The sequence below is a fragment of the Phycodurus eques genome, chromosome 17 (genome assembly GCF_024500275.1).
Source record: "Phycodurus eques isolate BA_2022a chromosome 17, UOR_Pequ_1.1, whole genome shotgun sequence".
Lineage (NCBI taxonomy): Eukaryota > Metazoa > Chordata > Actinopteri > Syngnathiformes > Syngnathidae > Phycodurus > Phycodurus eques.
Genome location: NC_084541.1, coordinates 11,791,157 through 11,807,337, shown reverse-complemented (window position 1 = coordinate 11,807,337; position 16,181 = coordinate 11,791,157). Strand labels below are relative to the sequence as shown.

The 16,181-nt window shown below is 40.4% G+C and overlaps 1 protein-coding gene across 3 annotated transcripts in view; it reads left to right on the top strand.

Moving 5' to 3' along the window:
- Positions 1–16,181, top strand: part of LOC133415863 (glucocorticoid receptor-like) — a 60,117-nt gene that overhangs the window by 26,532 nt on the left and 17,404 nt on the right. For all 3 annotated transcript variants that reach the window (XM_061702376.1, XM_061702377.1, XM_061702375.1), the window contains exon 3: positions 14,821–14,993. In XM_061702376.1, the coding sequence (XP_061558360.1) occupies positions 14,821–14,993 (173 nt within the window). The remainder of the gene's footprint in view (positions 1–14,820; positions 14,994–16,181) is intronic.

Sequence of the window (16,181 nt, the reverse complement as noted above, 5' to 3'; positions counted from 1 at the left end):
AAAAATTAGAAACCTGTGCTTGATTGTTCTACACTTGTCCATGTTCTTTTCCAGCGTGACTCCGTGTAAAATGGAGCCTTATTGCATCACTGATTGTTCATTAGAAACTGCCTCATGCCTGTGTGCACGTTTTCTTCTTGATCTATCACAGTGAATCACGTTGCACTGCTACTGAATAAATTAAGTGTTGTGTAACTGTTTATTTTGTTTTCATGCACTTGGACTTTTGACTGACAAAAAAAAAAAAAAAAAAAGAAGTCACTCTTGGTTTCCAGCCTGTGTCAATGTGACCGACCTAGTGTAGATTTTGCTTCCAGGTCTTTCGGTCCAAGCCATCACCTAATCTTGATTTGGTCCTACGCTGCTTCATTTTATTTGATTTTTAAAATAAATGTATTTCTTCAATTCATTGATTTGGGCAAAAATGTGTATTAACAGATAATCAGTTTTCTCCTTGACACTTCCTAGAATACTAAACACCCACCCACCCATAATTGATTGTTTAAAAGGGCTCTAATCCAATGTTCTTATGGTATTTTTACCTCAGCTAAGGTCATTTAGGTTTGTTTGCTAGTGAGGTGGAAGATGCACACAATATGTAATTGGTCTACATTCTATACAAACAATAAATGAAAAGCATGGGTGCATCGTGTTCATTATGGTGGACATGACCCGCATACATAGGCTCAGTTTTTTTCAAAATATAGCCCCTGAAGTCAGTTTCCCTTTGGAGAATGAACTTTGATAGATTTGTCTGTCTTGAGTAAACCCACAAAAATATCTGAAGAAGCCACGACTATTGCATTAATCTTAATGATGAATTTCATGCAGGCGGTTTGTGAAAGTCCATCCATGCAACAATCACACAAATTTATTGTAATACTGTATATAATAAGCATCCATCCATCTATCCATTTTCAACACCGCTTATCCTGGTTAAGGTCGCGGGGCCCTGGAGCCTATCCCAGCTGACTTCGGGCGAGAGGCAAACAACACCCTGAACTGGACGCCATTCAGTCACAGGGCACATGTAGACACGGATAACCATTCGCACTCACATTCACACCGTCACTGAGTGGGAACTGAACCCACGCTGCCTGCACCAAAGTCAGACGAGTGTATCGCTACACCATCAGTGACTATATTATAGTAAGCATCTGTGGGTTAAATATTTTTAGACCTTTTTTTTTTTTTTTTTTATAAGGTTTTATTTGTTTTTAGAATTCCATGTCATCCCAGATCAAAATGCTGTGGGAGGTCATATATTGCCCACGGCCTACAGGTTCCCTACAGCTAATATAAAGTCTGGATCTGCATTACTTGCCCTCGGGTTGTTTTTACTGCTCGTGACACTTCACTTTCTGTCTTACTACATTAAGTGCGTTGTCATTTTGGACTTTGCAAAGCACCTACATTTCAGGGTTAGCGAAACACGGGTGCATGCTCTTACGTGTGCTTTCATGCGCCAGTTTGGGAAGGGAAACCTCGCCAACAAATGCCTCGACATCTTAAGCCTGAGCTGCACTTCTTTCACTGTGCTCCGATCCAACTAGCAATCGATCGATCTGTCTGCATAGCTAGCTACAGTTACTGTATCTTTGAATTGAATTGACGGTGTCAAAGAAAAATTAGCATTATCATCTGTTTTTGTCTTGTATTAAATGTTGTTAGATTAGTGTCTCTAATGCGATGTCCTGTGAGTGTACTTTGTGTTAATTTATATGCAGACAGTCATGGTGGGAGGATGTAAATGTGACTGTCCATTAGTCAGCCTTAGCCAGCCAGCACTGTTCTACTGCTGACGTTTGTCTCAATACTCCCACTCGCTTGTATGCGGGTTTTGTTTTCCATCCTCACAGTCAGCTAAGGTAGTTGAGCACAGCCACAGTTATACTGGTCTGCCTCCCGTACAGTATACACTTTCATAGAGGTTGCATATATCCATTGTCACGTCCTGCTGTTTACACTGACATCCTACTCCTTTGCGGCGCCTGCCTTTACTCGCCGCTATGTTAAAATCTTATAGTGCAATAAAAGTCAGCGCTCCCTTCCACTCCCCCTTTGGTTCGTGTGCGTCGCTTGTCAGGTAGCCAGTTATGCATGATTTACATTCATTTGCTTAATGTGAGGTGACAAGTGGACGACTGGTTAGAGCGTCAGCCTCACAGTTCTGAGGACCGGGTTTCAATCCCCGGCCCCGCCTGTGTGGAGTTTGCATGTTCTCCCCCTGCCTGCGTGGGTTTTCTCCGGGCACTCCGGTTTCCTCACACATCCCAAAAACATGCATGAATTGGAGACTCTAAAATTGCCCGTAGGTGTGAATGTGAGTGCGAATGGTTGTTACACACACACACACCTATTCGACCTATATTTAATTAAATACACTACAAAGACAAGGTATTTAATGTTCAAACGAATAAACTTTATTGTTTTTAGCAAATAATCATTAACTTAGAATTTTATGGCTGCAACACGTTCCCAAAAAGCTGGGGCAGGGTCATGTTTACCACTGTGTTACATCACTTTTTCTTTTAACAACATTCAATAAACGTTTGGGAACTGAGGACACTAATTGCTGACGCTTTGTAGGTGGAATTCTTTCGCATTCTTGCTTGATGTGCAGCTTCAGCTGTTCAACAGTCCGGGGTCTCCGTTGTCGTATTTTACGCTTCATATTGCGCCACACATTTTCAATGGGAGACAGGTCTGGACTGCAGGAAGGCCAGTCTAGTACCTGCACTCTTTTACTACGAAGCCACGCTGTTGTAACACGTGCAGAATGTGGTTTGGCATTGTCTTGCTGAAATAAGCAGGGGCGTCCTTGAAAAAGACGTTGCTTGGATGGCAGCATGTGTTTCTCCAAAACCTCTATGTACCACTCAGCATTAATGGTGCCTTTACAGATGTGTAAGTTACCCAATCCCATTGGCACTAATACAGTCCCATACCATCACAGATGCTGGCTTTTGAACTTTGCATCCATAACAGTCCGGATGGTTCTTTTCCTCTTTGGCCCGGAGGACACGACATGCACAATTTCCAAACTTTGCATCAGTCCATCTTAGATGAGCTCGGGCACAGAGAAGCCCGGGGTGTTTCTGGGTGTTGTTGATAAATGGCTTTTACTTTGCATAGTAGAGTTTCAAGTTGTACTTACGGATGTAGCGCCGAACTGTATTTACTGACATTGGTTTTCTGAAGTGTACCTGAGCCCATGTGGTGATATCCTTTACACATTGATGTCGGTTTTTGATACAGTGCCGCCTGAGGGATCGAAGGTCACGGACATTCAATGTTGGTTTTCGGCCTTGCCGGTTACATGCGGTGATTTCTCCACCTTTTGATGATATTATGGACCGTAGATGATGAAATCCCTAAATTCCTTGCAATTGTACGTTGAGGAACATTGTCCTTAAACTGTTCGACTATTTTCTCACGCACTTGTTCACAAAGTGCGTGAACCTCGCCCCATCTTTGCTTGTGAATGACTGAGCAATTGAGGGAAGCTCCTTTTATACCCAATCATGGTACACACCTGTTCCCAATTAGCCTCTTCACCTGTGGGATGTTCAAAACAGGTGTTTGATGAGCATTCCTTAACTTTCTCAGTCTTTTTTGCCACCTGTCCCAGCTTTTTTGGAATATGTTGCAGCCATAAAATTCTAAGTTAATGATTATTTGCTAAAAACAATAAAGTTGATCAGTTTGAACATTAAATATCTTGTCTTTGTAGTGTATTAAATTAAATGTAGGTTGAACATGATTTGCAAATCATTGTATTCTGTTTTTATGTAATTTTATTCTGTTTAACACAATGTCCCAACTTCATTGGAATTGGGGTTGTCAATAGGATTATAGTTTTTCCACAAGTAGTGGCCAGAGGCAGTTCGGGTACTCAGCTACTGATGTTGGGAGGCCTGCAGTAGGACTCTACACTTTAATTTGTATTAGAGACTAAATGCTTTTTGGTGTTGCTGTTTTGGCTTCGCGGGGGGACATACGTGGCTCATGGGCATATCACCCAACACAAACGCTTTGAGTAGATGACATTCACAAATACATAATACAAAAACAACAAATGACATAGCAACAGTTTTCTTTTATAATTATAATGCTGGAACATTATTGCTGATATTAAAAATTAGATTAAAAAAACAGGAATTTACCATTTGTATGTAGGTAACATATGAGCGTGCCTGCGCAGGGAGGCTGCTAAGTGAAAACTAAATGAAAGCTAATAAGGACACTAGGGGAAATGGATGCTGCGCGCCTCAGGCCTTGGCCATCCATCTAATTTATAAGACACAATGTGTCAGCAACAAATTGGATCTGTAGGGAGCAAGGGAAGGTTCTCTGCTACACACATGCATGCACACATACACACACAATTTCGAGTGTCAGAAGAAATCAACCAACATGTACAATTATGTTTACATATACAGTTAACCCTAGTTATTTGCGGGGAATAGGGACCGAATCCGTGATGATCATGATGTTTATGATAAAGAAGGATTAAGTGCAGTGCACACCAAAGCGCAGGCGTAACATCGATGGTGCCGGGTGCCGGTCGCTTCGTGGTGTGGCCTGTGCTGACGGGAAAGTCGGTTGTTTCTTAGGCCGCTGGCTCCACAACAATGATTAACATTTTGGGTTTTTTACCGCTGGATTTACACTGTGACAACACAAGGTTTAGATTTAGTGATGTTCCCCTGAAATTTTGTATTGGATTCCACTGGTTTTGATTTTGTTTCTAGTTCTCGTTTGGCGAAACAATCGCAGTAAATGCTCGCACACTTTGTGCAGCTAATACGGCTGATGTTAGATTTGTGATTGTAAGAGTTAGAGTAACCCGACGACAGTATTTTGGCGTGGTTACAGCTACAGTGAACTGCTTATTTGCCACTCAAAGTTGATTACTATGAGTAGCAACGGGGTTGTAACAGCGTTCCACACAGACTTCTGCTAAAATTGTACTGTACCACCTAAGCACAGATTCTTCTGTTGTTTCCAGTGTTTACTTGTTACAAGTGTATCTTTTTGGTTCCCCAAGCTGTCATCTGTTTTTTTTTTGTCAATGTCTTTCTGTCTCCAAAGTGTTCTGTAAATTGACTGTGCTCAGACTTGCCTGAAGCGAATATCACAACGAGGCAGATATGACGACGTCATTACCGAGCGTTATCGCGATTGGTGGTAGAGTGCAAATCGATCGACCATTTACACCGTACACCCCAAGTGTCACATGACCACTTTTCTAATAACATGTTTGGGTTTTTAGCTGTTTGTTCGTCATACTGTATATCATACTTACTAAAGAAATGTTCCTACTTACTTCCTCTGGACATACAGAGCCTCCAAAAATATATACACTCATCCATCCAGTTCCTATAGATGAAATGAAATATGTGATTCCTAATGAAATTGCATGTAAAGCAAGTGAAATTTAACTGAAATCAGATGCTTTTATTGAATTAAAAAAACATTCTAAAATTAAGGGTTTAGTCTTCAGTGATCTTCCTACATCATGTGGTCGAGTTTTCTATAAACCTTTACATCAGAAGCAGAATCATCTTTATTTGCCAACTATGTCCAAAAAACACACAAGGAATTTGTCTCCGGTAGTTGGAGCCGCTCTAGTACGACAACAGACAGTCAATTTACAGAACCCTTTGGAGACAGAAAGACAATGACAAAAAAAAAACTGAGCAGTAAAGGGTTGCTAGTTATCTGGTAATGCCGGTACATTATTTATTTATTTATTTATTTATTTATTTATTTATTTATTGACAGTTGTGCAAAAAGATGCAGAGTCCTCTAGCACTTAGAGCAGTTTGAATGACTAATATTGCAATAGTCCGGTGCAATGACCATTGTGCAAAGGGCGCTGAGACTTCAAGGAGTGTATGCGGTTTAAAGTGACGAGTAGTGCGATAATCTGGGACAATGTTGGTTGTGCAACTGTTACAGATGCTCCTCAATCAGTGTGCAAATGGAGCAGATGCTACTCTGGCATGAGTGGCCAGTATATGCAAATAGTGCAGCGTATCGAGACAACTACAGTGAGTGCACGAGTAATACATAATTGGCCCCACAGAAATGTGACAACGAACTCAAGTCAAAAGATTGCCAGCATGTTGTAATGGAATTGTAGGTCAGGTGTTTAAGAAGTCGATCGCAAGAGGGAAGAAGCTGTTGGAATGTCTACTAGTTCCAGTTTGCATTGATCGGTAGCGCCTACCTGAGGGAAGGAGCTGGAAGAGCTGGTGACCTGGGTGCGGAGGGTCCGAGAGGATTTTGCAGGATTTTTACATTTCAAAACACTGCAGGGGTTTAAATCATGTGGCTTCAAGTTGCCCTAAAAAGTATCTGTCAAAGATGTACAGTATACTCTATGAACAGCAGAAGCTCTGCTCTCGAGTCAAACCTTTTCATTCTATTTTAAGTAAGTTATTCATATAAAGTCTTTTTTTTAATGTGTTGTTGATGCCACGTGATTGAAATCAACTCTAATAAAGTAGTTCAATCCTATATGCAGTTCTAATATTGTATCATAGATTTGTTGTATTCATCTTTGAACTTGCATCATTATTATCGTTCTTTTCTTTTTCTCTAGGGACATGATTGTTAACCACAATGTCCTCAATATCCGATTTGAGATATTGGGTTATTGCCTTGGGATCGTTCCCTCGCAATTTTAAAACACTTGATGTTTTCACTTCGGTCGTTCCCTTTTTTTCCGACTCCATGGAGGCATTTTTTAGATAAGACGCTGAATTGCCAACAATATGTATGCTAACTATAACATGTCGGAAGCCTGATGCCATGTATGAAGTGCTTAACAGGCCAATTGTTGGTATGCTGAAATCTAGCATGACAAGCGCCTAATGAAATAAATAGCTAACATGCCATCACTAGGGTGTGACTTTGGAGTAATGAATAATGGGTGCAATTGTAAAGCATCTTTGAGTGCCTTGAAAAGCGCTATACTCTATAAGTGGTATGCATTTTTATCATTATATATTATTATCGAGCATGTCAAAAGCCTATCAAAGTGGATACAATGCTGGCTGGGGAACAGTACCAGTATTTATGCTAATATCGAGCATGTCAGAAGCGTATGGCAGTATATCAAATGCTAACATGTCACCAGTTGGTGTGATAACATCAAGCATGTCAAAATCCTGTTGTGGTAGATAAAATTATATCATATATTATATCAGATACCTACTAAATTAGATAAAATGCTATCATTCCAAAAGTTGGTATGCTAAGATCTAAGCATGTCAAAAGACTACAGCAGTAGATAAGAAGCTAATAATCCACATGTTCAAGTTTCAATGAAAACGCTAAGATAGGCCTGTAATATTGATATCCGAACAAGTGATCCCTTTAGACTGGCATTTAGAAATCCACAAAAACGTTTGTGTGATCATCACGTCTCTCCGAGGGTTGTCATAGCAACTAGCCATTGGACGCCATTCTCCTTATTACAAAGCCACTGAGGTTAATTTGAACCAGCATTACCACATATTGTTACTTTAATGAGCCTGCATATCTGTAATACATGTAACAAGGGACCCGCTACTCTGGGTGAGTGCTTCCGAATAATTCCGAAGGTTTCGCATCACGGCATGACAAAAGGAGAAAAAGCTAGATGACGTGGATGATGATTGAAGTGACAGCGTTGGCTACTTGGATGAGAGGAACGGTCAGGTGGGGGGAGGCGTGTTGGAAGTATCATACGATCACATGATGGCCCTCTGAAACAAGGGTAGCTTTATGTCAATAATTCTCAACTCAACTCAACCTTGCATCTATAAACACACACAAACACACACGCACACACATACATGTATAAAACAAGCAAGCCGAGTGTGCTCGTCTCCGGGTAGGTGAGTTGGATAATCCCATGAATCGCCTGACCTCCTCCATACAAGCCACCACCGATTGCCTGAGAGCCTATACGCGAAAAGAAGGAGCAGGAGGAGGGAGCGCTAATATTATGTAACGTTGACAGATGGGTTGAGGGGAGGAGGTGGGGAGAGCGCAGAGACTGTTGTGATGCACAAAGAGGAAGTGAGAGAAGGGAAAGACAGGAAGAGCTTAAAAAAGGGGGGAAAGTACAGTAAAACTGTGAAATGTGTTTGCATGCAGTACGAATTTGCATATTAGATACAGGGACCTTGGACATGCACACACAAACAAACGCGTACACGCACACACACACACACACGCGCGCGCGTTGTACTGTGCAGAAAAGAGGTCATTGACTAGAGGAAACACGATGATCGCTTTCACTTCCCGTCATGTATCCTGAATATAACGGCCTCCTTTCTTACTTATAAGGCCAATCCATTGCATCCATTTTCTTTCAACCACAATCCCATTGGTTGAACTTTGATTTGGTCGACCTTCAAGACAAACGTTCCCATTGGCATTGATTATATTTGAAGTCCAACCTGTCAAGATATAAAAAAAATATTTCATTAACTGTACATGCAATGTTTGAAAGGAAACATATTCCAGTATTAATTTTTTTCATTTTTGTCTATCACATGCTTTTTGTCAAAATACCCTAAGGATCAAGAATGACATTTTCCACATTTTTTTTGTTTATTTTTGCCCAACTATGACGTCACAATCTGACAAAATTCAGGACAGCTCGCTCACAGTCACATTTTCAGGAATCGGTAGAAATTAAAATAAAATATTTTGGAATTCAGTTTCACACTTGTGTGGTCAGGCACTCCTGAGACACAACTATGTGTATACAAACAATCAAAAGTAAATTTTCCTTAATATACTGTATTGTGAGTAACATTATTAAGTACCATACAATAAATTAAGATATAAATTAATATATTTTTCACAAAATATGCATTGGGGTGTTGGAACTTCATGGTTCCACTGTATTTTGTCCACCCCATTTATATGGGTTGACATCAGCATCAGAATCAGAATCATCTTTATTTGCCAAGTATGTCCGAAGAACACACAAAGAATTTGTCTCCGGTAGTTGGAGCCGCTCTAGTACGACAACAAACAGTCAATTGACAGAGAACACTTTGGACATTAGGAACAATTTGCAGTCTTTTCAGGCATCTTAATTTTTTCGAAGTATACTGATGACGGGAGCGTACGACTTACTATACTGTAACAAGTACCTTTCATTCCAAAGGCCAAGTGCCAAACGTCTTCTTTCCACAGCCTCTCCATTTACGCAGAACGAGGGTAAACAAGGTCCACTCTGCCAGCATGTACAGTATGTTATATTTGTTATTTGCTGTCAAATGTGTATAACTTCACATTCATGTTTGCACACAGAGCAAATCCCAGTTGGGGAGTTTTTCCTCCACTTGGTTGACTTAATTTGTGTGATTGTCTCTTCTTTGCAGCAGGTTTGTATTTTCAGTTTGTTTTTTAAGTAATTAACTGATGGACTGCTCCAAATGAGGCATGAAGCGTCCTTGGATGACTAAATGGGTGTTTTTGTTGTTGTTGTTTTTTGCACAGTCCAGGACAGAGCTCCATAGTTGTGTAATCCAACACCACCTTGTGGTCATTTTAGCATGTGTGGAGTTGAGTAATTAAAAATAAATTAATAAATACATAAATAACACTAAATAAGTGTGCCGTTGTTTCATTTTAAACACCCTATTTCTTATTTTATTTTCATTTTGCTGGCCGCCTAACTATGTTTATCAATTAATGTACAGATTCACATGTATGTGGCGCATGCAGCGGATTTACACAAATACCACTCCACTCCCACGCGTCCTTCGTGTCAACAATCCCATCGAGCAATCACATAAACACCAGTTAACTGAAGCTAATTTGTTAGCTGTTTGTACTGCTTATGCTGATAGAGGTTGGGTAGGGGCCATGTGATTGTCCCAGTGTGTACCACAAGTGCAGGGTGTATCACCCCCACGCCTGTTGCTCAAAGTCAGCTAGGATAGACTCCAGCTCACCGTGATACGTGTAGAATCAGTGCACCGTTCAATTCAGTTGTATTTAACATTTAAGCACAATACATTTGCATTTAATCTTTAGGAAATGTTTGTTTTTACACTTTATTGAGGCACATTTTGTTACTTTTATGTGCATTTTAATTAAATCATTTATTAAGTAAGTTTTTTCCCCCCCATTTTCGTATATTTAAGCAAAGTGTTACAAAGTGTTAATGTCCCAACTCTGCATAATGTTACAGTGACTTACAATAATATTTATTATACTTCGTAGGATTAAATCCTCTATCTCCTTTTTGATGGCAGGAAATGGAGGCTTCAGTATTCCGGTTAATACGTGTTGAAGACCAGTTGACACAGCCTGTTTGAGCTGGGATAAATCAGCCATTTTTTTACACATTGCTGTTCTGTACCAGTGGCACCAACATGGAAAGTAGTGATGGGAGTTGTTCTGCCAATATTCTGCCCTTTGGATGTAGTATGACAGCATGCAGTATCAAAAGGCACTGCCAGAATGGGGGATGTCTACGGAGTGAAGTTTCACCCTCGACAATCACTTCTTGCACTCTGTTGTGTTGAAAACAATGCCTCCTGTCCCACAAGTATTTTATACATGCCATCAGACAATGGCGCTGATGCATCAGTGTATAATCACGCACAGTTGGGACAATATCCCGCCCTCGGTCAGTTCTGTTTGAAAAGCCAAGGCAGCCTTCTATTGCGTGGCCACATATCTAATTAACTGAATGTAAAAAGCAGCAACGGCTCTGTGGACAATGTCTCAATTCTGCGAGGTCTGCCTGAGAGGCAGATAAATGCCATTGGACCGTTATGCCTCAAATGCGACAATTTCACTGGAAAGAAGAGTTAATGGGGGAGCACAGTGTAGGTGTGGTTAACGGGTCTGCCTCACAGCAGAAGTTCTGGGTTCGAAACTCGACTCGGGCTCTCCTGTGTGGTGTTTGCATGTTTTCCAGGCCCTTGTGTGGGTTTTGTTCGTTTACACATGAGTGTTGGATTCATTGAAGACTGTAAATTGTCCATTGGAATGAATGTGTGCCCTGGTGGGTGACCAGTCCAGGGTGACTACAGACAATGAAATCGATGCACGCAACACTCCCACATTTGGGGCGAGGTTGCGTGCTAACTTCTGGTTGCCAGGCAAATGCATAGCGATAACAATGACAGCATCAAACCCTTCAAAGTATACTCTCTGGAATTACGTAATTACAGGGTGACCCAAAACGACTGCAGCCCACATAGGTGTCTATACTTTCTACAACTGATGATGGAATTGCTTCATTTTTTTTACACAAATTAATTTGATTTGAGAAAAATTCAGTCCTGAAAATTTGTGCTCTTTAGTTCATGTGGTGTAGATTTTATTGCCTTTCCCAAATGTGCTCCAAATGTCCACTTTGGCGCCTGAGACACTCCTGGATGCAGGGTGTGAAATTGTTAATTGACATATAAAAATTTCTCAAAAAATGCACAAACTTAAAATAATTATAAATCATGATTTGGTTAGAGGTTTGGTCCATAATGTCAGAAAAAAGGAACAAATGTTGGATCATTTGTTTCCAAACTAAAAGATAATCCGTCTGCTTTTATGGAGGAAACAGAAATCTGAGAATATTTAAATTCTGAGGAAGTACAACAATGTCTCCTAACGATTAATCAATCATCAAAAAAAGTTGTCGATTAATTTGATAATTGATTATTTTTGAATAATCGATGACACATTTTTGTACCACTAATAAAGAGTATGTAAAACTTGTATTTTCTAACCACAAAAAAGGCTTAATCTAACTCACGAGATGAAACTCATCCATCCATCAACAGCGTGTCCTAAAAAAATTCCTCAGTTTTTTACTGCCAATTACTCATACTGTATACTGGATATTTTCTTTAAAGTAATGTTTGCTTTTATGCCATTAAAGTATCTAAAATGTTATTTCATTTTCTTTAATTTAACTCATTAGATTATTCGACTATTGTCAATGAACACCTAAATCATGATGAAATACAGTATAATGAAAGTAGGCTAATGACCGGTCAAAGAGTGAGTACCTTTATAGGACACCCTGTGTTTTCTATCCCGTTCAAAGTCATGGTGAACCGCAGCCAATCCCAGCTGACTTCTGGCAGAGTACACTTTGGACTGGTCACCACTCACTTACAGGGCAGTAGTGTGTGGTGTTAAAAAAACACCATGTCTATTCATACCATACCAGTAAATGTGTCTGTGCTCGAACCCCGAAAATGCAACACCGTGTTCCTGATTGCATCCAAAGCGCTTATAGTGTAATGAAATCAATAAAAGATTGTTCCATATTCGGTTTAACTTGACATGCTTTTTGTATCTCCATTATACAAGGGTCACTGTCCTCGTTCCAGGCTCCAGGGATGAGCTTCCTGCTCACCACGGCCCGCCCCTCATCATCTGTTTACACCATCTTCACAGCGTCTGTATATTGTCAGATTCCTGGCATCTGAATCGTCCTTCCCTTTCGGTGCCTGCCTGTGTGTGCTCAGAGTGGTCTGGGCTAGTTGGCTGCTAAGTAAGCCATTGTTGACCTTTTTAACAGGGCCTCCTCCAAGGTACAACATGTAGGTTCCCGGTTTAACCGCGGTCCAGTTTAACAAGCCAGCGCCATCCTTCCAAGTGACCGTAAGGAGCTGGTCAGTGTTGATTTAGGCCGGGTGCGTGTGTGGGAGGGTAACTGAATATTTATAATACTACCACTATGTACATGAATAATGAAATGAGAGTCAACTGAGGACAACTTGCGGTGTATGAGAGTACCTGCATAATATAATCATTATCAAATACCACATCATTATCAAGCTTCGCAACATACAGAACATTCGCAATAGAGCGAAGAAACTGCTTTCATAGTCTACACAGCGATGAATGTTTGACATTGACATCATGCATACCTTGAACGTGACATACTTTCAGAGTATGTGCCCATATGCTGAACTCTCTGCGCGTACTATAGTAAAGTAGGAATAGGGGCAAATGAAGCTTGTGTGCTTGTTTGGGAGGCTATGCAGGAGGTTTAGCTAAGCACACATATGGATTTTAACACCTTAGCCGATTTTTTAAATGTCCAAGACCCAACACATAACAGAGAAAAAAATCTGCGTGTGTTCATATTCTTCTTAAAATGTGGTGTGTATTCAGGATTACCAGTGCAGCACAGCCCACGTAACGATATCTCTGCCCAAACCAGATGTGCGCTGTAGTACCAAGATTGACCTTTGAGAGGTAGCATGGTGCCACAGGGCATCCAGACTGATGGTAAACACAAAAAAGGACAAATAGTTGCAGAAGAAATATAAGGAAACTACATTGAGATGGTAACTCCTCTGCATGTCATTCACTCCTAAGTCATGAATGACTTGGTTATGTTATATAGCACTCAACACAACCACTTGCTCTTCTATTTGTGTCCGCCAACAGTATGAACTTCATTTCGCTTTCGAATTTGCTGTTTTTCCGTGTCATGTCACAATCAGAGTCCGCTCCGTGGTTTGGCCAAACTCTGTGTTGACCACACGTAAGGATTTGTGATTGTAAATATTGAACAGGTTTACATTTACAGTTGTTGGCTCGACTCGTTACTGAGCAGATTGGGGAGGGAAAAATCCCTCTTAACGCAGCCCACACCACACGTTATATACTCAGCATAATCTTTAAATAATTCCAATAATTGGGCCTGTGCTGAATTTTGTTCGGGGGGAATAATACAATTCTGCCCAATTATTACCCTTCCTTAGCGCAAACCAGTGGAAGACATGAACAAGGTACTGTACATTTGGTTTTACTTATTTGTTAGCAAATACAAGTTGTTGCTCGATTTCTAACCAAACTATTGAAATGTTTGTCTTACAGGTTTGACTTGTTTTCTTGCAATTAAGTTATATTTACAGGGAATCTTTGACTTTTAATGGCGTTCCATTTCTAGGACACATTTTGAAGTTGAAATCAAAGATTTTGAAGTTGAAGTCAAAACACACCCTAGCCTATATGGCTAACCTATGTTTACCTAGTAGTAAAGTTCACTTGGGTTGAACTTGTTGCTCGCTAGGAGATTAAAATTTTAAGTTTGATTTCTAGTTGAATTGTTTCATATTAGTATGTTTTTTGGGGTGCACGAGGGACTCTCTGGTGCACTGATTATCAGGAAATAAAGCCCCGGCACATGCAAGAAACATTTTCTCTCTCATCAAAAAGTCATTTATGCTTTGTTCACTTTGGCTGCACTTTAGGTATGAGCAGAACAACTCATTTGGTGTAAAACTACAGAATACATTTTAGCCATGATTTCCAAGCTACAGCGTAGAAATCCCACCAACGCCATGAATCATTCCTCTTCTTTCATATGATTTCGCCTTTGAAGTTCTTGCGGAAAAAGAATGTCTTTTGGAAGTGTTTCACTTAAAAGATGTAGAATTAAAAGCTCACTTGTTCTGTAAGGAAATGCATTTTTGAAGGGTTTGAATCTGTTGAGAAATGGTTGTTCTATGGTCCACTCAATAATGAGACATGACACTTGGATGATATTTTCAAGTTCCTGTTTGGGTTTCTGTTTGATGGTTTTACCTTTGATATAGAACCTTTTTCTGCGCCTTTGTCAAAGACAAATGAAAGATCAATATGAGGTACAGCAGCACAGTCAAGATGTTTATTGGTTTTCTGTTCACGTTTACCTCATGTGCCATGATTCCTAGCAACAACGCCATAACATCTCTACAACCATGTCTTGAATTTGTCACACATCTGATTTCCATACTTTCATGCAACATAAATATATATATATTTTTTCTTCTCTTCTTCTCTGCTTTCTAGCTCATCACCCAGAATTGGAGCAGAGTCCAACAGTTCTATAGTATTGGGTCAATCCAAACCCAACGGACAGACCCACAAAGTGTGTCTGGTGTGTTCGGATGAGGCCTCCGGATGCCACTATGGGGTGGTAACATGCGGCAGCTGCAAGGTTTTCTTCAAGAGGGCTGTGGAAGGTTGGTCTTGTACTCATAACAGCACTCTCGTGCCCCGTTTCCACCAAGTGCTACGGTTGAGTTCCATGCGGTACACATTTTTATTCAGGTCCCAAAATATCTAACATACCTTTTGTTGGGGTGGTGGTTAGATTATAGTACGGTACATTTCACCTGTGTATGGTGAGGTTTTCTTTGTTTAATTTGTTTAGCTGATGTAGCTATCGGCAACCTACAATCAAGGGATTGGCTGACATATTAATTGATAATTTGATCATTTAAAATTGTGCGGAATTGGTTCTTAATTCATTATTTGGAAGCAATTGAGGCAAAATGGAGTGCAGGACTTGGCTGTAACCACAGACTGTTTATTCACTCTGAACTAGTGGACTATCTACAGAAGAACAACCGTAAAACAAACGTATATCCTCCAAAGTCATCGTTGCCCAATGAGTTACCGGCAGTGGATTATGTCAACCATATGGTATCAGCATGGCACGCTTGGAACCCCGACTGACCGAGTGCTCGAAATAGTACCTCTTCAAGTGGCAATAGCGAGTAGAGCTGTGTTGAACCGGGTTTGGTACCATCCTGTAAAGGTTTTACTTTTCATATACTTTTTTCTTCTAAACTCTTGTGTAATCCTGTTGTAGTGTTGTTTCATTCGCAACTAGTTTGCTGTATAAAGATGTGCAACATGACAACAGCTATGGTAAGTGGAGTTGACCATCCAATGTAGATGACCACCATGGCAAAGCTTCTTCCTGGTAGCATTATGAAAATGGCTTTGCATAAGAATTTTTGTTCTTAATTTTCCCCATAAGTGATCAAGGAAATTGAGTCAAAAGCAAATGTCTACACTTGTAGGGCAAAGACAAGTTATAGCTGTATTTACTGACATGCGAACTAAACCGTTCTGCCTGGTGGAAATGTGAATTTAGCCATGAGCTTAGATCTCAGGGTAATGGAGTGCAGCCTTTCCCACAGATTGATGGTCTATGGCCTCCGCTGGTTGTAACCTGTGGGGCCCTAAGCCTCCATGATCCAGCACCTCCCCCTCCCCTGACTACATAAACACCACATACTTTTTGCATAGATGTGGCTTCCAACTGTATTTCTGACCTTTTTGCATGACTACACAAATGCTCTTTGTTTTCTTGTCCAAGCAAGGTTGACTCACTAGTGTTTTTATACACAAAAAACATACTA